The 26,958-nt window shown below is 47.6% G+C and overlaps 1 protein-coding gene across 2 annotated transcripts; it reads left to right on the top strand.

Annotated features, from left to right (window-relative positions):
- The first annotated feature begins 251 nt into the window (after positions 1-251).
- COMP (cartilage oligomeric matrix protein) lies at positions 252-20,445 on the top strand. 2 transcript variants are annotated; one of them, XM_077841907.1, is made up of 19 exons: positions 252-330; positions 3,376-3,461; positions 6,207-6,258; positions 8,097-8,269; positions 9,396-9,533; positions 9,637-9,714; positions 9,860-10,018; positions 10,640-10,744; positions 11,010-11,117; positions 11,692-11,851; positions 14,031-14,149; positions 14,607-14,659; positions 15,044-15,237; positions 16,958-17,136; positions 17,655-17,703; positions 18,169-18,365; positions 18,617-18,789; positions 19,032-19,171; positions 19,950-20,445. In XM_077841907.1, the coding sequence occupies exons 1-19, from the start codon at positions 252-254 to the stop codon at positions 20,006-20,008; spliced, it is 2,301 nt and encodes a 766-aa protein (XP_077698033.1). In that variant the 3' UTR covers positions 20,009-20,445. The 2 variants fall into 2 exon arrangements, with proteins under 2 accessions (XP_077698033.1, XP_077698034.1); XM_077841908.1 differs by lacking the exon at positions 252-330 and having other exon boundaries at positions 3,405-3,461; positions 14,031-14,153; positions 14,611-14,659.
- Positions 20,446-26,958: the final 6,513 nt, after the last annotated feature.

Below are 26,958 nucleotides of genomic sequence, written 5' to 3' on the forward strand. Positions count from 1 at the left end.
AAAAAACACCGTGAGCTGCTCTCCTGATGACTTTTTCATATTGTTTACTTTTGTAACCCTTCTCTGTGGACCAGGAGCCAGAAATGACGTCCACCCCTAGTCCAGCATCAGAGACTAAGAACTTCAGAGGAAGGAATGCAACTTCATAAATAGCAAACCACAGACACTAATGGGGAGCAGAGGCAAACCTGCACATTAACAAATTCCTTGCAAGAGAAGCCCACACATCCTCACCTCTCTGGGATTCAAGAATGATTTCGACTCTAGCCTTCATTTTTCTCCTAAGCTTCTGTTGTCCTTTTGCATCAAGTCAGACGACAAGTGTAGGAGGTAAGTGGGTTTTAATTACCTCTGTGTGCATGGACCTTCTCTGCAAACACAGCATGCAGCAGAGCAGTGAGAAAGCAGATGACTCGTCAACTATGGCTGGTGATACCTGAATTCCATTTTTATCAATTGTAGCTTCGTATAAAACCTTGCACCAATCGTTTTAAACGTTCCAGTCCTAGGCTGTATTTTTTCCCCTCTGTTTAACGATGTTTTAACAAATTAAATCTCTTCCCCTTTGGCAGCTGGAACTGACCAAATTTTTGTTATTTTGCAAATAGGATAACGTGCCCATAGCAAGTCATCTTTGTTTTGCAAATGACCTGTTTGATGCAGGATGTTCTGTGGCAGCTACCTGGGATTTCTGTATGCTTTGCATACACGCAACACAGGGAAACCCTATTGTCTAGGCTAGGAATTCAGCCCCTTGTGGAATGCATGGCAATGCTTCGTTTCTTGAGCAGTATGTTTGGGATTGTTGCTCAACTCATGAGGAATCTGTGATTCCCATGTCAAGCAAAGAGAGAACTAAAAGAGCAAGTTCTAAAGGGCAAAATGTGTTTGTAAAGAGTGCGAGGGAGCTCAGGAACATGGACTCCAAAATAAAGGGTATGTCTGCAAGTGCTCAGAGTCCCTGGGGGATCCCATTTGGGCACCTGGTTCTTTGTGTGTGTGTCTTTAGTTCTTTTAATATGCAATCTTTTACATTCATTTTAAAACAGTATCATGCTACTAGGGTCAGACAAACCTGTTCAGATAAAATGGAACCTTCAGCCAGAACTCTCACGAAATATTTGTGTGAAGTCAGAAAACATCTGACCACCCTCCACTCCCTACCCTCAAACTGAGAAAAGCAGGTTTCATTTGGTATTTGACTTAGACACTCTTGTGGTGTTTGTCGGTTCGTTTCCTAGACATAATTGTGCTGGAGAGGTTACAAATATTCACCTGAACTTTGAGATACTTATCAGAGCCAACCCTCCAGCCATTCAAGTTTATTCATCACAGAACATACAATGTGCTGTATGGGGTCAACTACATGGGCCTCCAAGTCTGATATCCCGCCAGTGGTGTTGGCAGATACCTCAGGCTTCAGAGGAGGATGACAGTCCCTTCTCCCATAATGCACCTGACCAATTATTCAGTGTTGTGTGTGGATAGGAAGTATCCTTACTGCTCCCTGTGCGAGGAACTGTGGGATCAGGTTGGTTAGAAATGCCTTAGGGAGAGGAGAGAAAAGAAAGAGGGGTGGTCTCCCTTTTGGGGTCAGGAGGACAGCAGCACAGCTGATCCATCTGTTGTGGCTTTTACGGAGATATTTTTAAGTGCGCTGTTCCCCACTGGAGAATAGATGAGCTTTGCTGCATGCCTCAAAGACTACCCACATTTAGGTTCTAGCATCCAGAACCAGAGCGTTTTTTAAGCATCATTGATTTCAATGGACGTTAGAAGCTTAAATACCTTTTGCAGAGCTAGACCTAGAGACCAAGTTGTGAGGAACTGAAAGCCTGAGCCAAGGACCCCTCCCTGAAAACCAGGGGCTAGTGACAGGACATTTTATTTGCTTAAGTGACCCTGGAGCTTACAGCTGCTATGGGACTGTATGAGGATAGAGGCAGCCTCTATGGCAGACAAGACCCAAACCACTCAAGACTTCAAAGGTTAAAACAAATGCCTTGAATTTCGTTGCAAAACTGACTGGGAGCCAATGCAGGTTGTCATGTTCTGTATTAGCTGCAATTTCCAAATGGTCTTTAGGCGAAATCCCGCGTAGCGTATGCACGGGATGTCACCTCACAGAGACAAATGCATGGACAATTGTGCTGTGTTACAAATCATGTGACACGCCCCCACCGCCAATCAGTATCCAGGATTATAAACTAGACAGACTCTCTTGCTCAGCATGACAGGGGATTCGAATGAGCTAGCCTCTGGGGTTAGTTCATTCAGCTGGAATGTTCCATTGTCACGAGCAGGACCACCAAATATTTCAAAGAGGAGCTAAATCAGAATTCAGAGAATGGTCCATCGTAGTTGGTTTTGACAGTGGTGACCTAGGAATTGTTTTGCACACCTCTGTTCAAACTCCCCTGAGCTGCAGTTCCTGCAGGCGCCTGCTTGCTCTCTCTCTGTGTAGGTGGGCAGCTGTCCCTTGCACATCCCAAAAACCACAGCAAGGCAATTCTATGCCAAGGGGATCTGCTGCTGTCCACACGTGGGCAGGCGAAACCGCCCCGTAAAGCTCCCTTAAAGCCGTGGATGAAGAGCCTCCTGGATCTTAGGACCAGGGTGGCCGTGCCCCCCTGTGCAGCAGCTCTTCTTTCTATGCATGGGCGCAGCCTTAGGGCCAGCTGATGTTCGGTGCTGCGCCTCATAGAATCCTCCACAGCCTTGGGCTGTGAACTTCCTTCTGCCCGGTCAGCAGCGTACCCGTCCTGTGTGCAACCAGCATCAAACCTGCCACACGAACAGTTAGCCCCACAGCCAGCGCATAAGCTGGCCTGGCAGTTTAGCAGTGGGGTTAAGTGTCATTTTGGGTGAGTGATGAATCTTGGCAGGTTACCCAAATGTCACCCTCACCCTCCCTGGAGCAACTGAGTGGGGGGAGAGAGACAGGGAGGTCTGTCACCCATCTTGCATTTCCTGCTCATGTCACAACGTGCCCAGTAAATGCATTATAGAAGTCGATGGTTAATCCTTGAGGAAGAGGGGTCTGGTTAGTGACTTTGGGGTGAAATGAAGACAGGTTCCTCCTAGGTTTTAATGTTGATCATGTCACAAGGTACTCCCTCTTGATAAAGGATTTGTGATAAAGTTCCTGCACTCTCATCTCTGACTCAGCGCTGTTGAAGTCCAATGTAATCTTCCTTCTGTAGCATGCAACTCCTTATTACTCTCAACAACAGCCTCCTAGCCACAGACTGGGGAGGGGATCCTCGCTAGTAGGTTGTATTTGGAGAGGCGTAACAATTAAAAATCAGTAAACACAATACATAGGTGAGCAGACTATTTGGCATGTTCCATTCTTGATGCTCCTGTTTTCAATAGGAGATGATGTCGGGCGCCAGATGCTCACAGAGATGAGAGAAACTAACCTGGCACTGAAGGAAGTCAGAGATTTGCTGAAACAGCAGGTACGTGAGAAAGCGGTCCAGTTGTCTCTCACACTGCCAGAGGGACCAGGGAGGCAGCTGCCTCACATGCTGACCTGTCGAACAGGGAGATCAAAATGGTATTCTCATCCCATGGAAGGGTAGGATCCCCAGGTGACCCTCACACCTAGCTCTGAGCATCCCTGAATTCTGGGATAATTTGGATTTAAATTTCCATGCAAACTCTGCTGCTTAGGCCCTCATCTACCGAAAACTAACACAAATGACTAATTATTTTTGGAAATGAATAGACAGACAGACTGGACATGTATTACTGGAGTAACGTGTGGCAGGGCCAGTAGAAAGTCATTTTTTCCTTGGTTTTGTGGGCTTATAAAGTCAACAGCAGAGGCCAGGCTGGAAGAGAGAGGAGCCCATTCAGACACCAGCAGGTCCAGGAAACAGAAGTCACATGGGATGGGAACAAGCCTGGTATTCACTGTCTCGGTTTCCTCCTGTTGCTTTAATCCTCGCAGGGGTGACTTTAGATCTTGCTCTGTTTTACCAAGGAGGGGGCAGTTTGTCTGGTCAGCTCCTTTTCTAACTCAGCAGAAAGGTTCCATTCTCCCTCTCTCAACTCTGTTCATGGAGGGCAGCAGCCTCTGCCTGCCAGATAATTGGAATGGCAGCCAGGCCCCTGTGCCAGTGCAAACTGGCCGGCCTCTAATCTGCAAAACCATCTGTTGTACTGAGTTACTCTCACATTTCAGGCTGTTGCATAAATATCCAGTGTTTGCTAGGAATCAGGTCAGACATGGCTCCTGGTAGCCTGGGGCGGTGCTTTCCAACATTCCCTTCAAGTTGAGCCTTGCTTCTCCACACAGGGTTTGTTATTTATTCTCCCCCCGCCTTTGCCATGGATTCATTCTCAAACAGTGTCTGGACTCTGAAAAAGACTCTCTCCAATGAAGGACTCACGCACATCACTAGAGAGCTACGGTGGAAGCTTACACAGATGTGCTGTTCATTTCTTTAAGTTTCTCTAGTACCTTATTTTCCACAATTCAGCATTTCACATCTCAGTACTGAGGGCAATAACAGGTTAGCCACGCAGCCCAAACCCACAGCACCAAGCAAACCTCGATGAATTAGAAGTGGTGCTGGAGAGCAGCACTCTGATCCTGACCCAAACTCCCTCACTGGCTAGAATGCTTTGGCGTGGGGATTTGGGTTTGGTGCTACATCTGTCTTAGATTAAATTATTCTAAACACATGATATAAAGATTACTGTAGCCCCAGGATAATGCTGGATGGAGGAAGAGTCTGGTGTAAAATGACTCTGCCCTTGTACATAGGAGCTGTGGGTGAGGTATGAACAGGTGCTTCTGTGTGGGCACAATCCTGATCTATGGTGATGAGAACACAAGGTCTGTGGGGCACTGGAGAGAGGCCAGGGGAGGTCGCTTTTCAGTCTGACTTCTCCCCTTCCCGCAGTTAGGCAGGGCTGCTCCCTACGATGTTATGGAACCATAGAAATGGGAGCTGGAAAAGACCTATGAAGTCATCTAGACAATTCCCCAGTCCCTGCACTTTGTACACTAGGCTCCTAGGCAGTCAGGGTCTGCCACTCCTATTTTTAAAGGTGTCTATGCTGGCTGCAAAGTCTTGCTGAAAAACACCTTAGCTAATGCATTTTCCTAGTTGCAATGGGGCCCCAGATAAAAGGTATGTCTTGACTAGAACCTAACTGGTGTCCCCAGATCCAGACTAAAGCCTTGGGCTGCTCCTGTCCTTGCTATCCGCTTTATCTGGGTTATAAGCAGGCTCTCTGGCTTGGTTGTAGCTTTAGGAGAGCTGGGGTCATGGAGAGAGCTGAAACGCTTGGTTCTGCATGTGCCGTGAAACTGACCTACATCGTTGCCTGTGCCAGGCCAACACCCTTTACTCACTGAAGGGACAGCCTGTCTCCACCCCCGCGGCTGCAGATTATCAATTGGCTGAAGCAGGACTCAAGGAGGGATTTTTTTCATGACACAGTTGATCTTCCCCCACCCCCTCTTTGGATTAAAGGAACTGGCTAGGCTGGTGGCTTCTGCCAGCTGCTTGGCTTTCCTCCTCCCACACTGTTGAAAACCCAGCAGGTTGCTCAGTGAGTTGGGGCTCCCTGGAGTAAGTGCCTTTTGGAGGGGAGGGGAAGGACTGAGCCTACGTCTCAGAGCTGCTGTGTACAATCTGTGGCACCTGCAATGCGGGGCAGGCTGTCTGATCTCCCTGTATTTCCCACCTGTCTAAAACCCAGCGGCCCTTGTCTAGTGGCCCATGTGTGACACTAACTCATTCCTTACTGGCCCTGGCTTTCCCTTTCACTCTGCGGGCAGCCCCTCTGGCTCAAGGGGGAGGTACAGCTGTAGGGAATGGCCTGGGGCAGCTCAGTGCTAGGAGGGACAGGCCCAGCAACTTGCATGAGTATTAAAGCCCCTGGAGAAATTAAATAGGTCTCTCCCCTGGCATTTGGATTCTCTGCCCCGGCCCATGATAAGCTCATCTTGGCAGCAAGGGGGGGCCTGCCTCCTCTCGGCTTGGGGTGTGTGAGCAGTGCAGAGGGCAGGGAGATAAAGCAGTCTCAGTCTGCACAAGGCCCACAACTCAGGGTTTGGTGCAAGACTAAGCCCCTTGTAAACAAAGGCATGCGATTCCTTTCTGGCACTGAAAATCCTCAGTGCAAGGGAACTGAAGGGGAGTGGAAGCTGCCTTCGGGCTAACTGGTGGCTCTTGTTTCCTTTCTAGATTAAGGAGATCACGTTCCTGAAAAACACAGTCATGGAGTGTGATGCCTGCGGTGAGTTGCTCTGTTAAATGCCCCAGGCCCAATTGCTCACTGCTGCCTCCTACCTTTGTCTAAACAAGCAACAGACCATCCCCTAGCACAGCTCCATCAAGGGGTCGGTTTGTTCACATTCACTAGAAGTGCCATAGGATAATCCTCAGACTTGGCATTGCCCCTCTTCCAAGCACTCCGTAACCGTTAATTAAGCTTCATGACCCACTCCTGGGAGGCAGCTGAGAATAATTATCCCTATTTCATAGCTGGGGAAAGTGAAGCAACTTGACCCCAGGAAGTCAGTGTTGGAGCTGGGGTTAGAACTTGGGTACTTCTGGATCCCAGCCCTGTGCTCAGGTCTTTGTCCTAGGGTGTCACCTCCTTAGCAATCGCAGGCGGAACAATTAGCAGGGACTGGGAGCCACGCACCTACATAAGCCTCTTTCCTTCTGAGCCACAGGCCTTGCCTAGCCATGCACAGGCCCTAGGTAAAACACTGTGTGGACAATTGTAGTTTAGAGTGGCTCAGACATGTTCCTAGTCAACATAAGCTGAACCGCTGCTCTTAGCCTAAACTCAGTGTGTCCACACAGCCTTTTGCATCTGTTTGGAAACCATGCCTCAAGTTAAACCTGTGCAACGCTGCATGGAGGTGAGCCCAGAGTCCTATTGATCTCCTGCTGCCTCAGGAATAGCCGATTAGTCCATACAACCCCCACCTCTTTGTATCCTCCACTGTTGATAAACTCTGTTCCATAACAGCCCTCCACTGGGCCACGCTGCACCGTTCAGGGTAATCATTTAGTTTTTCAGGTGCACACAGCCTCCTGTCGCCTAATAACCCCACCTCAGGCATGTTCTAATCGCCCAGGAATGCACCACGACGGGTCTGCTAGTTAGAGTTGGCCACTCTTGAGCTGTGAATGAAATGGAACGTTACTCTGTGCCATTCCTTCCAAGCCACTTCTTCCCCGTCCGAGCAAGGAAACAATCACAACATTTTGCACATCAGTTACTGTCTGCTCCTCACTAAGTGACTTTCTGGACTGAGATTTACTTCCAGTGTATTTGGGTTTAGGAGCGCGCAGTTCAGGGAGATGCTCCATTATTTGCCAGCACATCTAAAGAACAGAGCAGTAACTGGTTCCACATTTCTGCAGGAAAAGAGATTAGCCACAGCCTCTGGGACCCACCATACAGAATCACATTCATCCACAGCAGTTGCTTTAATAAGTTGCTCATAAAACTGTCTTGAACTTTCTTCCTCTCACTTGATCTGTCTTCCCTGCTTATTACTCTGGTTTGCAAAGAGGTTGGGGAAAGACAGTTTCTTGGCATTCCTGGCTATCCTTCGAGCTGTCAGGGCCTTGAAAGAGAGCCCTTTATAGCACCCGTGCAGCTCTAAGCCGCACCTTCAGGGCAGACTGGGTAACAGTCCTCCCATGGGACAACCTTGGAGCTTCTGAAATTGACGCTCATCTTAGAGTCCCACCAGCCCTCCCTTCTGGGGCCAGTTCTAGACCCTCTGCTACCTGGGGAGTCTGAGTAATGGGTGTGATAGTTAGGCAAGCAGGATTGAGAAGGATGGGGATGTCATTAACGTACCAGATGGGGAATCAAGATTCCAGGCTATATTTCTCACAGAGTCAGAAGCCTCAGATAAGTAACTTCTCTGTGCCTCAATTTCCCCATCTGCAAAATAGGAACACGACTGTTTTCCCTCCCAGGGTAGTGAGAGATCATTCACTATCTGTGACCCTCTATGAGACCTTCCCCTAGAAGGCATGCTGTAAGTGTAACGTATGATAGGTGCTGGCTGTAGTAACTCTGTTCCTAACATGTCTTCTATTCTCCAGGCATGAACACCGGGGCAACTGGCCCAAGGATCACCATAACACAATTTCCCAGATGTTTGTCAAACCCTTGTTTCCCTGGAGTTACCTGCACAGAGACTGGCTCTGGCTTCCGCTGTGGACCCTGCCCCCTGGGCTTCACAGGCAACGGGACCCACTGCACAGACATTAATGAGGTCAGAGATCATCTGTAATGAGTCACTGGACATTACAAAAACCTGTGGCTAACTACTCTCTAGAGCAGAGTAGGACTTTCTCACATTAGCCTTGTGGTCATTAATAGAGGTCACACAGTTAAACTTCCCTGCCCAATGCAACAAACCAATGCCCTCCGTACTTTAACTGGAGTGGAATGCATGTCTCATGTATTAAAACTCCCTTCTTCTTGCTCCATCCAAGAAGTCTTTAAAGGCCTGGTGTCTCTTTCTAAAAGTGAGTCAATGGCTCAAACAGGAGGCATGGGCCCAACGCAAAAACGATCAGGTGAGGCTTGCTGGCCTGTGACGTGTACGTCAGACTAGATGATCATAATGGATCCTCTTCTGGCCCTCTGCACTTAACAGAGGACAAACTGTACTGTAGACAGGGCTGGATTCTGTGGGCACCACACACAGTGAAACCTGCACACAGTAAACCAGTCTCAGGCTTTCCAATCCGTCTCTGCAGTTTAAGCTCAGCTTCTACAAGGCAAATGATTTTTTCCCCCTGATTCTTTAGGGGGTCACTTACTAAAGACAGGTTTTCCTTCCTTTGTACAGCTGGAATTTCATTCAGTTGCTGAGGTTTGTTGGATGGCAACAGGTTTCTTTGTTTAATGATACTGGGGAGATAATGCACAAGGCTTAAATTAAAACGGTGGGAAAAGATTAAGCAATTTATAATCTTTGGGGCTGGAGGTCCTGGTGAATGCTAATGTCTCCTTCTGAGACGGGCAATTACATCACCCTGCTGTGAATAAACCCTGACCCCTCAAAACCAGCGTGACAAATTATACGGTACTTTGGACTCAGAGACGCTGCCAAGAAGAAGTCATGAAGTGTAAGTTAGTGCCCTGCCTGGGAAACAGATGGCACCTTGGAAATTAACAGGAAGGAATCTTGTCAGTTGATTTGCTTTCCTTGTCTGCGCCCCAGACAGCTTGGGAGAGCAGAGTAGAGGGGGAGCTGCACTTTCCCCTGGCACAGAAATCCAAATATCCCCATTCACTTGTGCCTGCATCGTGGGGCCAGGGTCAGACTGTCGGAATGGCTGGTTTATAATCGCAACTAGCAACTCAGCAGGAACTCTCCTTCTTGCCTACAGTGCAGCATGAATCCCTGCTTCCCAAGAGTCAACTGCGTTAACACTGCCCCTGGCTTCCACTGTGACCCCTGTCCCACGGGCTATACTGGGCCAGCACCCGAAGGGGTTGGGCTAGCATTCGCCAGAGCTAACAAACAGGTACATCCGTCCCCCTCATCCCATCCCCAAAAGCCACTTTAAGTGAGGTGGCTGCCTTCTACTGAAGTGTGACTCACCCTCCCGCTTCCTCCTTCCCGGACAGGTTTGTACAGACATCAACGAGTGTGAGACAGACAGCGCCAGGGCTTGCGTCCCAAACTCCATCTGCATCAACACACGGGTAACTAGCACCAGCTGGCCTGGGCCTGTGCCCTAGATCCCTTGCAGCGTCTCCTTTCCATTGGGACGGAGCAGTCGCACCGGCCGAATGGGGGTTCAAGCAGTTTTCCCAGCACCCACGTTACTTCTTGTTGCTTCTCTGGCAGGGATCCTACAAGTGTGGGTCTTGTAAGCCTGGCTTTGTTGGGGACCAGATTGTTGGGTGCCGGAGCCAGACAGAGAGACGCTGTCCCAATGGGCAACTCAGTCCGTGCCATGAGAAAGCTCGCTGCATTGTTGAACGTGATGGGACCATCTCATGTGTGGTGAGAACCAAACCGCCCTTTGCTTAGAGAGCAGGGCCTTCAGGGGGTGCCTGTTTTCCCTTCACATCCATTCTGATTTTCTAAGTGTTCACGGGTTCCTGCGTCTATCACTGACCCCCTACTGGCTGGCACGTGCCACCAGTTCAAGTCTGCATCTGTTCCTTCTCCCAGCTGAGCTGAGAGAGTAACTTCTCCGTTAGCACTCCACATAGCAGCCTGTTGCTTTTGGAGAAGATGCTGCCTACGTGCAGTGAGCTGATGCTTCCAGGTCTCTGTGTGTCCACAGCCCCCGAGTGTTACACTGGCACCGAAGGGGGGTGAGCCCTGTTCAGACTGGGAGCTAAGGTCCAGTGAACACACTGGTGCCAGGGCGAGCCCAGGGCTGCTGAGCCTCTCTCTGTACCTCAGTATCCAGCGGAGAGCTCAGATCTGAACTGACACCACACTCACAGCACAGCTGCCTCTTCCAGGGGATAGTTCACCTGTGGAATGAGGCGTCCAATCCCCCAGGATTTCTGAGACCGAGTGCAGCCCGTGGGATGCAGCCCTGCAGCCTGGATGCGTGTGCTCAGTAGAGCAGCTCTCACTGCGCCCTCACTCCCCACATCTGCTGTCTCGCAGTGCATTGTCGGGTGGGCCGGGAACGGCTACGTCTGCGGGAGGGACACAGACATCGATGGATTCCCGGATGAGAAGCTGCGCTGCACAGACCAAAAATGCCGCAAGGTAAGAGACTGAGCAGAGCAAGAGGCCAGCACCAGAGAGCTCATAATGCAGCCCAGCTCCGCATTCCCACCCCATGGAACCACTGTCCCCTAAGCCCCGCAGGCTTGTCGCTTGCAGCAGCCCCTGGGACTGGCTCAGGAGTGACGGACTCCCAGGGCAGGCTCGCCCAGGCTTTCGCGGTTAGAAAAGGCGGGGGGGGGGGGAAGGGGGGGGGTTCCACAATACGCCAACAGCTCAAGGTACTTCACTGCGGCTCTTCTGTCAGGATAACTGCGTGACCGTCCCCAACTCCGGCCAGGAGGACGCGGACAGGGATGGCATCGGCGACGCGTGTGATGACGACGCTGATGGAGATGGGATATTAAATGCCGAGGTTTGGACTCTCTAATGCTTAGCCCCAAGCCATGCCAGCACATACCCACCGGCCCCAGGGAAATGACAGCTCCCAGCAGGAGCTGCAGCCTCCACCCTGGGGCACGGAAGTTGAGGCTGGCTCTAATCAGGGTGCACCTCTGCTAGGCAAAGCTTAGGCAGCCCCTATGGTACCTGAAGCAAAGGGGGCTTTCTGGGGTGAGGGCTTCAGATGTGCCCGAAGGAGCCACTGTTCTGTCCAGTGCTGACAGGAGGCTTTGCTCCTCTCGTGAAACGATCAAGGCAGGAAGGGGTGGGTGTGGAGGAAGAGGGAGAGAGGCTGCGACTGGTTGAAATCATGCTTCTCTGAGGAAGTGGCAGGGATGGGTGTGTCCCAGCTTTTCAGCATTAGTCCTGGGCAAAGGCTGGTACCGGCTGAACATACACCGCTCCTGGGCTTTGAGACACTGCCTGGAATCACTGGTGCCAAGGCTGGGGTCAGATCGTTCAGAGTAGGTCTGCCCTGTGACCTCTTTCTGTACCTTCCCCATTGCTGGGCGCAGCTTCATCGCGGCTCCCTTCCCTTCACCTCACAGGACAACTGCGTCCTTGTGCGCAATGCGGACCAGCGTAACACAGACAAGGACAGCTTCGGCGACGCCTGTGACAACTGCCGGCACGTGAAGAACAACGACCAGCAGGACAGCGACAGCGACGGGAAGGGAGACGCGTGTGACGATGACATAGATGGAGACAGTAAGAGCTGGGGGGTGGGGACACAGACCCCCAGGAGCTGACAATGATATTAGTACCACACCCAAATGAGAGCAGCGGAGCCTCAAGCTGGCCCCGGCGCCTTGCCCACAGCCCGAGTCACGTTGGGCAGAAACCAGATACTGGAGACAGGTGGCCTAAAGCTCTGCAGGAAAAGCACTGATTTCTGATTGGCTAAAGCACTTATAACCACTGTGTCCTTGGGCAGCGATGCGCTCCCACCAAGAGCCTTCACAGTTCATGAGGCCACAACACACGCGATCTTCACACTGGCCCTAGAACCCGACTCCCCAAATCAGAGCTGCTGCAGCTTCCATGCAGAAATGAAGCCGCTGGGCAAACTGAGCGGCCCGCAGCCTAGGCCGCTCCGTGGATGAAGGCCTGCTGAGTGCTCCACTACCAGGCTGATGAGGGAACACTGAGGGAGTTAAAGCAGCCAGTGTCAGGGCCGGGTCCTGGAAGAGGTTTGCTTGTCTATACGACATCACCAGATACTGTGCATTTACCCCCAGCCCAGCTTCCTAGAGCCAGAAGCCACAACTGCCTCAGGCCTGGGAGAGACGAAATTCCTTTACAGACTATTCCGCAGAGTCGCTACAACTAAGGAATCTCACTGGCACGATTCACTGGTGGAGGAGCTCATGGCATTGTGATAAGAAGTGACGTCAGAGAGGTTGCTGATTATATTGTCTGTCCTGTCTCAGACCTCTGGAAGATGCTGTCAGAGTTTTCCAAGTCTAACAGCCAATGCATAGTAAATAAGCCAAGGCTAATACATAAAATCTGCTTTAGAGCAGTTTGGGAAAACACTGACAACTTTGGTCTAAACCCTCTGCAGCCGGTTACTCCTGGACAGATAAGATGCAGACTTTTTGCAGCTCTGTCACTCTCTGTGAGGAATGCAGGTTTGAGAACAGTTCCTCTCAGGCCTGCATGGTACAGAGGTGTCCAGGAATGATAACATGGGTGAGATACGGAATGAATGTACAGGGGATTCTCTCCCTGTCAGGGGTTTGCCAACTTCTCCATCACCATGAACTGTCTTGTGGAAACTTTCCCTCCTATTCACGATTCTATAACATCCCTGTGGCAATTACAGATTTTTATGCAGTGTGATGACAGGCCACTCAGCCAGCTGATCCTCTAGACCTGCAGCCCAGTGTGGCTCCTGTTCTGTTGTTGAAGAGGAAGTGAAGCTGGCTGCCTCCATTCCAGGTGCTCTTAATGGCCTACAGGCTCTTCTTTGTAATGGGAAGCCTGGACACTCGTAGAAGCAGCTGTTAACAAGGAGAGCTAACACCCTGTGTCCAGCACCCTGAGCCACAGTCTGGGAACTACCAGTCCCTGGGGATTTTCTAATAGTTCTTATACATAGTTTTCCCTCCCACTAAACACCCTTCCTTCCTCACCCCTCAAATACCAGCTGGATATCTGGAGGGGACAGGAAAGGTTTAGCTCTCACCTAGGTCACAGAGGGGATATGGGCACTAAGGAGAATCCCGTGTCATGGATGGGCTGCTGTAACTTCTGGATTAGTGTTCACTGCTTGGAAAATGAGTTTCCCACCCGTAGAGCTGCATAGGGGCAAAATCTAGCGTAGACAAAGCCCAGTTTGGTGAATGCAGCAACCAGCTGTGGGCACTGCTTTGGCCTTTGATAGACATAGCTGCCCTCTGTAGGCAACTTGTGGTATTGATGGCCAAAACTCAAGTCTAGTACATTTCACACCTCTAGTGCAAAAAGCTCAACCAGTCAATCTTCTCCTTTGGCCTCTGGCTCCCATCAGGCTGTGTTTACCCTACCAAAATCTTGTTATCTTTTTGCCTCTGTAGTTAGTAAGGTTATACCGTGCGGACCAAACTAATTTATGTTTACAGGCATGTGCTTCTGAACCATTAAAGGGCTCAAAATCACGTGGCCTCTGGTCTTCTGATTTCAGTCGCCGGGGATGAGTCAGCCCCAGAGAAGAGCCTTTGAGGCACTGAAACGCCAGTGAACATAAATACATGAAATACACACACAGGGTGCACGAAGAACAAGAAATGGCTACATGAACAAGTGGGGCAGTTCCAGCTTCCTGCCCTCTCTAACATAGCCAAGCTTGCTGCATATGCTCACATGGCAATGCTGGTTTAAAGGGCCCTGTGTTTGTGGCTTACAGAGATCAAAAATGTGGTGGACAACTGTAAAAAAACCCCCAACCCTGATCAGAAAGACAGCGATGGGGACGGAGTGGGGGACGTGTGTGACAGCTGCCCCACCATCAGTAACCCAGACCAGGCAAGTAAACGCCACTCCGGCTTGAGCTCTCACCACCTCCTTCTCTTCTTTCCACTGGGCGTGGCAGCATGGATGCCACCCCCACTGCCCAGCCCTGGGCTGCCTTGCTGGTAACTTGACAAGATTGAGAGCTGCTATTTGCAAGTGACAATCTCTACAGAAGTGCAGCCTGTAGAGACCACAGCTCCCAGCACGCAATGGGCCTGAGTGAGCAGCAGCTTTGTATCCTAGGATACTACTCTCCATGACTGCTGGGGGGAGACATGTTCCCGTTCACACGGAGCACCACAGGAGAAACTGCTTCCTCCGTGGGGCTCTCTTCACCTCATCAGCCCCAAGTATCAGTTGAGGGGGCAGGTTCTTATAGGCCCAAGCAGTCTCAGTTCTTCCTTGGGATCTAAATCTTCAGTCCAGCTAGGCCAAGTTTAAGCTGATTGTTAATGTTTTGTTTTACCAGAAAGATGCTGACCATGACCTTGTGGGGGACCTGTGTGACACCAACCAGGACCGGTGAGAACCAGCTGCACCTAGGCTTGTTTATGCCACACAGAATCCAGGAGGCAGGAGTGTTTGGGGAACAAGTAACAGCTGGCCCTGAGGCAACTATTGGTCTATTGAAGACATGTCCAGCTTGAGTGAATTTAAAAATTATGGCTAAAGTCACAGGTTAGATTTTTTCGGCTGGTGAAACCACCAGCTGCCACTTTCCTGCTGTCAGGCAGGATCCAAACTCACCTGATGGTGCGTTTGTGTTATTGTAAAACACACACACGTGTTGCAGGCGTCTTGCTGTTGCGTTTGGGGCAAAGTTCATGTGCCCCTGTTGCGCCCTTCAGTATCCACTGGTCTTGCCCGATGTTCCAATATCGCCTTGTCTGATGTTCTCTCTGCCAGAGACGGGGACGGCCACCAGGACTCCCAGGATAACTGCCCCTCAGTGCCCAATAGCTCCCAGCTGGACACGGACCACGATGGGATTGGAGATGAATGTGATGACGACGATGACAATGATGGGATTCCGGATCTAAGACCTCCTGGCCCTGACAACTGCCGGCTAGTCCCCAACCCTGGCCAAGACGATTCAGACCGTAAGGGGAACAGGTGTCACACTAGCCCTGCCCCTTCTTGCTTTCAGTCATATGGGAGCCAGTTTAAAGAACATTTAGGAGACCTGACTTACTTTTCTTGGGTGTAGTGACTGACCCAGGTATCACCCAGGTGCCCAGTACCCGTCAGTGGGGTCCATGGATGGGAGCCAGCATGCTCCTGACTGTCCAAGAAGCACTCACAGTTTAGAACATTTCAAAGGGGTTAAAAGGTGTGAATTCCTTCCCCATCCCCCACACCATTATCAGCACTGTGACTGGGAGGGCGAACCAGCCCCAGGTGAGGGTTCCTACAAAACCGTCTCAAGAGAATGCCAGCTGTACATGGAGACTCGGCCCCAGCAGGGCACCTACCTGGGATGGTGGTTGTATTCATTCAGATGGACTACATGGGCCAAAGGCGTTACCAGAATCTAGTCATTCAACCAGGCTAAACAGGTCTGGGGTTTGCTAGAGAGACCTCTGGCTGCTTAGCACCATGGCACAAACGCTATTACAAATCCTGTTAATCTTTAATAAAAGACACAAAGAGAAGTGGGACAGGTTAAAGCATTTGAAATGTAAAGTATTAAATCAGGTTTTTGTGTTAACAACAGCCCTTGTTCCCTTTCCCTGGCGAGAGTTTTTCGAAGGACCACCCTCCTTGTCTCAGTTTCTTAGATCGTACTAAAAGATGGTAATAATGTCCTTTTAGGGAAAAACAGGAAGTTAGTTGAGTTGGGCTGGAGCTGCTGTTAAAGTCTGATCCTGTTTCCTAAAAGACAAAAAAAGATGAAGGCACCCAAAGGAGAGAAAAGAGCAGCAAAGAAAAAACACAACTTCTGGCTCTGGCATTGACTTTCACTTGCAGCCTCAGTGCTGGAAAAACACAGGCCCAGCCCATGGTCTGATCAACTGCTCTGAGACCTGGCAAACTTGTACCAGCATTGGGCTGTTTAGGGAAGGGCTTTTAGTTGCCCTCTCGTCGCAGGCTTATAGCAGTGTTGGCCAGCTAAGCTAGACTCTTACCAGACAGAATAAAGGAGAAGAAATAAAGGTAGGGAAGGAGACAGTGTCACCTCCCAGCTGGTGTTCAGGAGTCTGCCAGAACGAGGGGTGGTGGTGATGTCATCTGGGTCCCTCTCTGGTCTAGTCAGGTCAGGACGTGGCTCAGGATTAGGATGAAGGTGGTCCAGGGTCCCCAGAGACAGTGGGGGCGGCAGCCACGAGTGAAGCTTGTTCCTTCCTCTTCTTTCAGTCCGTGTAGCAGTAGCCTCCTGTTCATCTGTATTCCCCCTGCCCAAGTTTTAAGGGCCCCCACCAGGGAACGATGGCTGGAACAGCCGAGCCCCGCAGGATTTTGTCCACCAATAAGGACCAATTTCTGACCCATCAATTTTGATTCATTGTTTTTTTTTTCCCAATCTCACACTGTTCTTGTTTACCAGGAATGATTTTAAGACTGCACTCGAGTTGTATCAGGAGGTCTTTTTGTAGGGACTAATTCAGTCTGTCTCGCTCTTGTGCCTTCTCCCCTCAACATTTGTTGTTCTGGGTTACTGTGACATTTAATGACCTTTCACTGGGTAAATCTATAGGCCTAGTTATCACAGCATAGATACAACCACCCTAAAACCGATAGTGCCGGGAGCCAAGTGGGTGGGAGGAAATGGTGCTACCAGAGAAGGGGAGGCTTAGTGTATTTCGCCCCCTCCCTCTGCAGGTGATGGTGTGGGGGATCTCTGTGAAGATGACTTTGACAAGGACCAGGTGATTGACAGAATCGACGTGTGCCCAGAGAATGCAGAGGTGACTCTGACAGACTTCAGGGCTTTCCAGACAGTCGTGTTGGACCCTGAGGGCGACGCACAGATTGACCCTAACTGGATTGTCCTCAATCAGGTAGGAGATGGCTTCGGACCTAGTGCGAGGGGCACTAGGAATTAGTGAGCAATGATGCAGCCACATGGCTTAGCAGAATCCACTGACTTAGCGCCACAAACCCCAACGTTCTTCCATTGGCTGGTTGTGGGAGTGGGAGGAGAATGACCTGCAAAGCTTGAGCCTGGGCCCGACCTTTGCCCAGTTGTGCTGTCACTAGGGAGAGCCAGAAGAACCAGAGAGATGGCTCAGGTTACAGAGACATGGCTGGACGGGTGGTACCAGCCTGCCCGAGGTTCTCTGCAGTGAATAGCCAAATCTCTCCCTTACCTCCCACCCCAAAGGGTTGGGAGGTAAAAGCATGTTTTAAATCGGCACCAGATTTTCACAGATGACTGGAATGAACTCTTGTTGAGTGGGATTTTGCTATCTCCTCCTTGGAGAGGGAAGCACATTTGCACCTCTTCGCCCCAAGTCCAAGTGACAATGATAAAGTTTTCAACTCCAGATGGTAATGAGTTAACACTTACATTTCACAGGGCATGGAAATTGTCCAGACCATGAACAGCGATCCTGGCCTGGCAGTGGGTAAGACAATCAGCTCTCTGGCCTAGCAGGGCGTTATTAATAGGTGTAATTCCTCTTTCCAGCACAATTTTCAAAGAGCATTTTGGAGATTGTTTTAGTGAGAAAGAAATTCTTGTCTTGAACGTTCTGGCTCTGTAATAAGCTATCTGGGTGCAATAAAATAAGGGATTTTTCTTAGCAACACCCAGAACAGGAGAAGTTTCTGTCCAACTTCCATGTTATCCAATCTAGACACTTGGGCAGGAGGCTCGGTTCAACAAGATATGGGTCTGGTTTTGATCGGCTATTAGGACCTAATGCTAGGAGAGTAGAGGGAGAGACCATGTTTATATGGGTCTCTGGATTAAGCCCATGAAGGGAAGGCCTGGATCCCAACAGGATGGTTGAGATTCTAGGGGGGACTGGGCTGTTTTGTTTCTTGGCTCATGGGCGGTGATTATTTCTCCCCCTTTCCTACCGGTTGAGGTTACACTGCATTCAACGGGGTGGATTTTGAGGGCACCTTCCACGTGAACACTGCCACAGACGACGATTACGCAGGCTTTATCTTCGGCTACCAGGACAGCTCCAGTTTCTACGTGGTGATGTGGAAGCAGATGGAGCAGACGTACTGGCAGGCAAACCCCTTCCGCGCAGTAGCAGAGCCCGGAATTCAGCTGAAGGTAAGACCAGAAGAGAAACACCAAGGGGGCTTCAGAGAGCCCTGCTCCTGTCCTCCCGTAGTCTTACCATGGGTGTGTGAGGGGGGCAGCAGCATAAGACCAAGCACCTTATGTGGGGGAAAGGGAGGACTTCCTAGCTTTGCTATCACTCTGGCCAGAGCTGCTCTTTATGAACAGAAGGTATGTACATGTGATGAACAGTAGCACTAGCTTCCTCGAGTGTTCTTACTACATGACCACTCCTCCCTCAGGCAGTGAAATCTAAAACAGGGCCAGGAGAATATCTCCGTAATTCCCTTTGGCACACTGGAGACACTACAGACCAGGTCAAACTGCTATGGAAAGACCCCAGGAATTCCGGCTGGAAGGACAAGACCTCGTATCGTTGGTTCCTACAGCACCGGCCTCAAGTTGGATACATCAGGTAAGGAGTGGGGCTTGCTCTGTTCCTTGTGCAAGGAGAGGGGGTCAATCTAAAAACTGCACTAAGCACCATTTAAGAAAGGGGGAACCCACTGCTAAACTCAACTCCTGTTTAAAGTCAAATACCGTGCCCCTCTCCTTACTCAGCGTGTCTAGGAGATGAAGGGGGAATACTCCCTCCTCTGGAAAGGGAAACCCCTTTCAATAGGGCTAGGCCTCTTAAGATACATCATCCCCTTCCAGAGCTCGCTTCTATGAAGGCCCTGAAATGGCAGCTGACAGCGGAGTCATCCTTGATACAACCATGCGAGGGGGTCGTCTGGGGGTCTTCTGCTTCTCCCAGGAGAACATTATCTGGTCCAACCTGCGTTACCGCTGCAATGGTGAGTTGTTCCCTGTGCTGACACTTTGGGGACTAGCCTCTTGCTCCCGTAAGCAGGAGCGTTGCTGCCAGCTGTCACAGGAACACAAAACAGCCGTGCTACCTGCTCAGAGATTAAGCACCACAACTTGCATTTTTCCCTAAAAGGTACCTAAGTACAGCAGCCCGTGGGGTGGGAAGATGGAATTTACCTGCCTGACATTCCCCCATGCAATGTATGGCCCCACTCCTTGTTCCCCCCAAGGGACAGCTGCACGTCAGTGATGGACAGAGATTAATCTCTCATGATTTGTGTAACTGAGCTGGTGCAGCATTTATGGGATCCCATGTGAATGAAATGGGTTGATTAGAGAGGAGTTGTCTTGTCCGTTACTAAAATGCATCCAGCTCTGGAGCGAAATCGGTCAGCAATTCTTTTCTAGCAGCACTGTTCAAGAGAGGAAGTCAAGAGTTCAATGCCCATTAAACTGCAGGGACCTTAGGGAGTTGGAATGCAGTCACTGCTTCTGAGACTGGCAATACCCGACACTTGGTCAAGATATGAATTTGGGTTTTCAGAAAAAACACCATTACTACTAAACGTTGATCCCTTTGAATCATGCTTGGCTTTTCTTGAGGTTCCTGGCTCCTCTTTCCTGTCTCATCACTTAGGTCTCGTTGGATTCCTGTTTGCACACAACAGGGTTGTGGGTGTGTTTATTTCATGTTACTGGTTTACTCTGCTTCTCATTTGCAATCTTGATGCTAATCTACACCAACTTCAATTTCATCCCCTCCAGATACCATTCCTGAAGATTATGAAACATTCCGAACTCAGCTGGTCCAGCCCACGGCTTAAATGTTTGTCCATCAAAATTTGCTTTAAAAAAGTACTCAGCTATCCACTACTGCAGCTCTGATATACTGTATAAAGAACTATGTAATGTACCACTGCACTCTGTACAGCAGCAGGTGTCACTGACTATCTGGCATCTTTTCTACAACAGCAAATCTCTTTAACTGCTATGAAAGTCTATTGGAATTGCAGAGATTTTAGGTGCTGAAAGGAGATTCATAAATGAAGTGTGAATAGAAGCCAAAAATGAGGACTGCGTGGTTAACACGAGTCTTCCACACAGCCTGGAGACAGATGTGCTGAGACGCTCCCTGCTGTGGCTGGACCTGTTTAAGTATCTGTCCCCTGCTTAGTGGCTCTGAAGCCTTAAAAGATTTTTACATCGCCTCCTGTTAGATCAAGTCCCATTACAGGTGCAGGCCAGGAAATGTCCGTTTGAAAAGCACACATACATTAGAGATGGGCAGGATGTTTGAGTTACTTGTAGAACACGAAAGGCACTTTAAGAGGGCACCTTAGTTCTGGAATAATTTGGATAATAAACACCACTCTAATAGACAAGTACTTTTTCATGATCATTGACATGTTTAAATCTCCTTTACGGACTGGCTGCAGCAGGTGGGAGAAGCAGTCGGATTTACTTTGTTACGTAGCATCTAGGGACTCCCCAAGAATGTGCTGTGCACTCCAGAGTAAGACATACCCTACCCCAAATCTCAATTCACAGGACAGATTTTTCTTCTGGGTTTAGGTAGGAAGGAAGAAGCTAAATGGATCCTACAGGTGAGAAGAGGGTGAGAGGAGCCCAAGGGGGTCGAAACTGAAGTAAAGAGACTGCAGGAAGTTCTCACTGTCCAGAGGTCCCTGCTTTGGCTGCTCCTACAGGCTGGAGTCTCTGGCTGGTTCCCTGCTGCAGCTGGCCACATGGTGATGGTGCCCTGGCCCAGTCCTGGGTTTGTAAAAATAACTCAAGCTGTTCCTGTCTCTTCTCCAGCCGGTCTGGTATGATACGTTTACAGCAGCTGAACAGCTCCTAGATGATAAAGGGGTGGCTTCTGCTCTCCAGAGGTGAAAGTCATGCTTAATTGTATGGGAGAGTTCAGCTGAGGTGAGCCTAAAGAGGAACAACTCCAGGCTCCAAGCACTATAAAACTGTCAAAATATTAGCACAGGGCCCCTCCCACCCAGAGCTTTATCATTTAAGAGACTTCTTCCCCTAGGCTCTTCTTAACATCTTAGACTTTACTTACCACATTCTTCCACTCCACCACATGTGGGAGGTGTAGCTATTTTCAGAGGTAGGTAAGCAAGCCTGAGCCATAAGAGCACTTCCCAAACACTTAGACTAGTGACAAGGAAACAAAGTACTGAACACTGCAGGATATAACCTTTCCCTCTCAGGATAATTCATCAGGCTGAATTTGCCAAGTGCATTCATCTTGGAATGCCCCTTTGAATGGCTTTTCCTTTTCTGAAGGAGGGGATTAGAGCAAAGACTGAAATCTGCAGGAAAAACAATGGATGTAGTATTCAGTCCCATTTATCACACTACCTTTGGCAGTGGCCCCAGCACTGCAGAGAGGGTGGTTCTTCGATCAATCAATGCTTCAATACTCAGGTTTGCAGAACCGCATTCTGTGAATGCTGCGGATCGCAGGCCCAGCGTTTCTGGACAGGACACATGATATCCTGCTTCTGACCATGCTATTCTGGGCATTCTTAGTATAGCCATTCCTTGAAAAGGTACATGGGGACCATGTGTGGTTTCTGCTGTTGCTACCATGTAGCCAAGCACAAGAGTTTCAGATCTGCAAGAACCACAGATGTGTTCTCTCCCTCAAGTTTATCAGAATGTTCTTCAGCACTGAGCTATGACTCCAAAAGTTTCAAAACTCACCTAGTGGAGCCCAGGTCTGACACGTTTTTCCATTTGAATGATATTACATCCAAAATGGGACATCCATTTTGCAGAGCCCTGCGTACTTTCATGTAACCCAGCAAGCACTGGATAGTGAGTTAGTTCACAGGCTAGTGCTTGCCGCAATAATACTGCAGTCGCCAATCACACAGCACTCTCCTCTTTCTCCTCTCCACGTACAAAAAGCCTAAAGTGACACTGCCAAGTCTAGTTTCATTGTTCTAGCCGAATGAACAACAGGACGGGGATTTCTGCGGTAAGTTTTCTTGACAGTGTCTCCCTCCCTTTAAGGTTACCATGAAAACACAGAGCCAACCAAGTTGTTGTTCTACCAGAGGACAAAATGCAGATGAGTAATGTTCCAAAACAAAGAATGAAAAGTTTTAAATAATTTTTAAAAATCCCTATGCAAAACGTGCTGGGGCAGGAAAAGAGGCATAAGGACAGGAATTAAAAACTCAACAAGAAATGATCCTTCAAGACCTCAGTGAAGGGAAAGCCCATCAGTCCATCTGCAGGACCCAATGCAGGTTTGTTCAAAAACCATTCTATGCGTCAAGATTTTGTCCCATCTGGTTTCAAACAGTTCAAGAGATGTGGATTCCACAACTTCCTTTGAAAAGCTAAATACATCTTCAGTATGGTTGCTGTCACAAAAGAATAAATCACATTTCATTTACATGCACAAAGGGCATGTGCGTGTTCCTCCAGTCACACCGGGGGTAGATTCTCTCACAAGGTAATACACACCTCATGCAAAACAGTCCCACCAGAACTACATCTTATCACTATAAGAACAGGAGTGCTTCTGCCCCTTCATTCAGAATTCTGGTTAGAGCCAAACCTCCATCAGTTTTCCTCTCACAAACAGGAATAAATCAAAATGTAACAGAACGCGAATTCCTTCCAGGGAGGGTTCAGTAATAGCTGTCTCTCAAGAGCTAAATAGTTAGTCAGCATACCCCAACTATGGATTACCTCTGTTTACCTCTGTAATACAAACAGAAAACTTGCCCCGTTCACCACTGACCATACCTGTCTCACATCTTTAACAACCAACTTATATAGCAGGTTTCACTGCATTTGTTATCTGCACCCAGTTTTTAGGATACGGGCATACGCTTGAAGAGTCAACCAAGCAAACTGCTTGAACTTTTACATTTTTTTTTTTTTTGAAGTCCAGTTATAGCTTAAAAATGACTAAAACAGCCTCATCTTACTTTATAATGCTCTAAAATTATGTTGTTCGTTAATGTTTATAAGTGCTACATCCCATGACTCACCTACATAAAAGGGATTAGACACATATTAGATGAAGTAGGACATGGAGGTGAAGTGACTTGGCCAAGGTCACACAGGAACTCTGCAATACCAGGAAAGAAAACCAAGTTATCCAACTCCCACTCATGTTATAGCCACAACCCCACCCCACCCCAACTCACTTCCTTTGACACTCCTGCGTAACACTGCAGAGTTAATACAGCTGTAGGAGAATGAGCTTGGGTGTAATTCTGTGCTATATGTCGGCAATAAGATGGTCTGCTAATTTGTGGTGGTAACTATTTTAGATCCCAGCTGGAGTTTGTGGCACTGCCAGTTGGGAAAATGTCCTGACTGGGCTCAAGTTTATCTACAGATCATTGAAATACAATGTGTGGAGCTCACAAAGTAACTGTATTTTTTAGAACCTTTTCAGACATCTTACAGTCTTTGCCCGGTTACCTATTTCACAGGTTGCTGAGCTGTGAAGGACATGTAGAGATCCATTCTCCTACTAGTGAAATGCATCCACTTTGCAAAGACATCCACCCCAATGTAACACAGCAGCAACAAGTTAGATCAGGACGTGCAGAAGAATACCATCATCTTCCACAAAACTGCCAGGGGAAATTCAGCAAAGTCAGCTAGAACTTACCTGATTCAGAATTTGGTCAGGACACCAGTATTAGACACCTGACGTTTAGAAACAGCACCACAGGATAGTCAATGACCACAAGTGATCAGAACCTTGGGCTATGTCCCATTGAAAAGATGGCATGATTGACCATTCTACTGTTACCACAGGTGCTGTGAGGACTTGGGACTTCTCTAAGTAACTTAAGTGTTGAGGGTTAACACAATGCTTTATCATCTTTCTAGACTTGTTATCTAAAAGCACAAGGCACATCCTGAAGCTGGGATTTCATTACCTAGATCATTGTCAGTTTGCATACTTGCAAAAGCATCAGCAAACATAATGTTAGCCAGCCACAATGACTGGCCTCCATGGTTTCTGGTAAACATTATGAAAATATTCCTGTTTTTTTTTTTTTTTAACCACTTGAACATTAAAAGCTTCAGTAAGAAAACTATTAAGGAAGAAAAGCTGAGCAGCCAGAGACGAAAAACCATTTGAACTTTATTACATTTCATTTACAAATAATGCAAAGATACAAAGACAAAAGCCTTCACACAAAAAGGATCGAAAAGAATCTACATTTAGTTGAGCTGCTTTTTCACATCATTTCTCAGATTGCAAACACTTAAAGCCAACTTCAGTTTTCCACTTTACCCATAGAAAAGCACAATAAATTAAACTTCTATGTCGCAGGGACAATTTCTCCAGAGTTCCTGGGTCACCAAAGCTGTAGCTGAATATAGGATTTGCATATATCAGTGAAATAATCCACAAGTTATTTTGATAGAAAAGTTTAGCTTGTAAAGAACAGTATATTATACTGTCTCTGAAAATACATAAATCCAACACTTTTTCCCCCAAACTCTGAACTACATGAAATTGTGTTTAGCTGCCAGTCTGTGAGAGAAGCTGCCAGAAGCAGCTGGATTTAACTTTATTGAAATCAAACCTTCCCGTCATAAGTACTTTCCTATTGCATTTGATCTGCAGTTCTTTTAAAGGAATCCAATCAAAGATGGGGACCTCGCTCAGATAAAAACAAAAACAACAACTTCCAATTCCCTCCAAAAGAAAACAAAACCCTGATATCTACTGACCTTTTACTTAGAACAGATTGAAATACAATATTTGTAATTGCTATGCTTTATAATGCTGACCAAATAGTATCTGGATGTGTATAATATATATATTTATACACATATACCATGTATCATCTAGGCTTATAAATGCTCATGCCATAAATATTTAGGATCTAGTAAGTAAAGACAAAGATTTGTTTAAATGAGTCCTATTTCCATCAATACTTTGTCCCATAAATACTATATATTTTATATATACAATACTTATATGTATCTTCTACTCTGCAAGTAAAGGAAGATTTTTCTACCTGCTTATCTTCCTTATGTTTAATTTTCTTCCAGATTCCAACAATAATTAGGCCAACAGTTAGGCTGGATAACTACCTTTCCCTCTCAAACTGAAACTCTTGTGGCATTATGTAAAGCATAAAGACAACTACTAACTACTCGTTTTCTTTTTCTTCACTACCGAACACCCAGAACTGATTTTAATCAATAATTTTCCGCATGTATGGTAAATTTCAAACCAGAGTTAATTTCTATGTTCAAGCTAACACCCCTAAAATGTCTCATGTAAATACTGACCCACCATTATTACAGTGGCAGGAATGAGTCCCTACACTAGATTTATAAATAGTAACACCCTCCATTGTTTTTTTTCTAAGCCATAATATAAAAAGATTGGATTGAATAGTCCATAGGACATGTACAAACGAACCTTACACTTCATTTACTGTATAAATACAACAGTTCAGAAGACAGAGTAAGAGGGAGCATCTGAAAGCAGACACGTTTCTAATGAAAACCAGCAGAAGGTACAACAGCCTTTCAGTAAATTGCTTGATACTTTGCTTTCCAGAGTGATCCAAGATAGATCAGACTGCCTTCGAACTGGCCAATGAACCTTACCCTACTTCCACAGATTTAGCTAAGATTCATTACATATATAAAACTCCTGCCATCTGAGGAAACCCACTTCTCTGTCACTTACTCTCAATTGCGACAATTTAAGCTTTTCAGGCAACAACTTGCGTCACAAGTTTAGGAAAGAGAAAACGGTCACACGACTCGGCACACATCTCAGGCTAATCTTTTTTAAATGTACATTAGCAAACTTACAAATGGCAAAAAATGACACTCTACCAATGGGTAGGATGGAGACTTCCCTTTCATACCACCATCTTCCCTCCCCATAAACATCTTTTTCTGTAGCTTTAAATGTTGATATTGAAAAATCCTAACAGCAATTATGAAAAAAACAAAGGCTTTGTTTCAAGTTTACTCTATAATTAGGGCTTGCAGAAATGAGTTCCCTTTGACAGAATTCAGTAGGTGTGCTTTTTCGAATATATAATGTTGGGGAATGTTTTTTAACATTAAACATTCACATGAGTGAGTTTTTAAAAGGCTCATAGTCAAGCAATTTGTATTTGATTCAACTGACATGGCAGTCTCAAAGCAAGATGACCCAAATCAGTGCTCTCCTTTTTCTCGACTTCAAGTTAATCTCCAAATGGAAGAGGTAAAAGCTCTTGAGACATTTAAAATGCTACTGATGACCATAACGTAGGGAAGAGTCCTGCACCAGCAAAAGGGACTCACTCTTAAGAGTTGATAACAGACACAGCACCTTAAAAGGCACAAAATGAGACATCAGCTGCCCCGAAGAGTTTAGGGCGGAAAAACCCAAGAGGCCTTTACCATTGCTCTTTTCTGTGATTTTAAGATCTGCATTTTCTTCAGTATAATCACCAGCTGGTTTTGTTGTCACATCTGCTTTTAGGAGCCCTGAGAAACAGAATATCATTCTTGACTGATTAAGTGCACGAAGATGAGGCTCAGACTCTTGTCTTTAACTAAAGAATGTAAACTTTCAAGGGAATGGGAGCAGCAGGGGAGAGCTTAGGTTAATATTGGTTGCAACTTAATTTTTGCAAGCCCTAAACCCAATTTAACTTATGCTCTGCCCTCCAAAAAAAAAAAAAGGGAGGGGGGAGGGAGAGATCACTAGGATTTTTGAGTCACTTGACCTTTTTTAAACAGATATCAGGAAACGTGA

Source organism: Eretmochelys imbricata, chromosome 25, assembly GCF_965152235.1.
Source record: "Eretmochelys imbricata isolate rEreImb1 chromosome 25, rEreImb1.hap1, whole genome shotgun sequence".
Classification (NCBI taxonomy): Eukaryota; Metazoa; Chordata; order Testudines; family Cheloniidae; genus Eretmochelys; species Eretmochelys imbricata.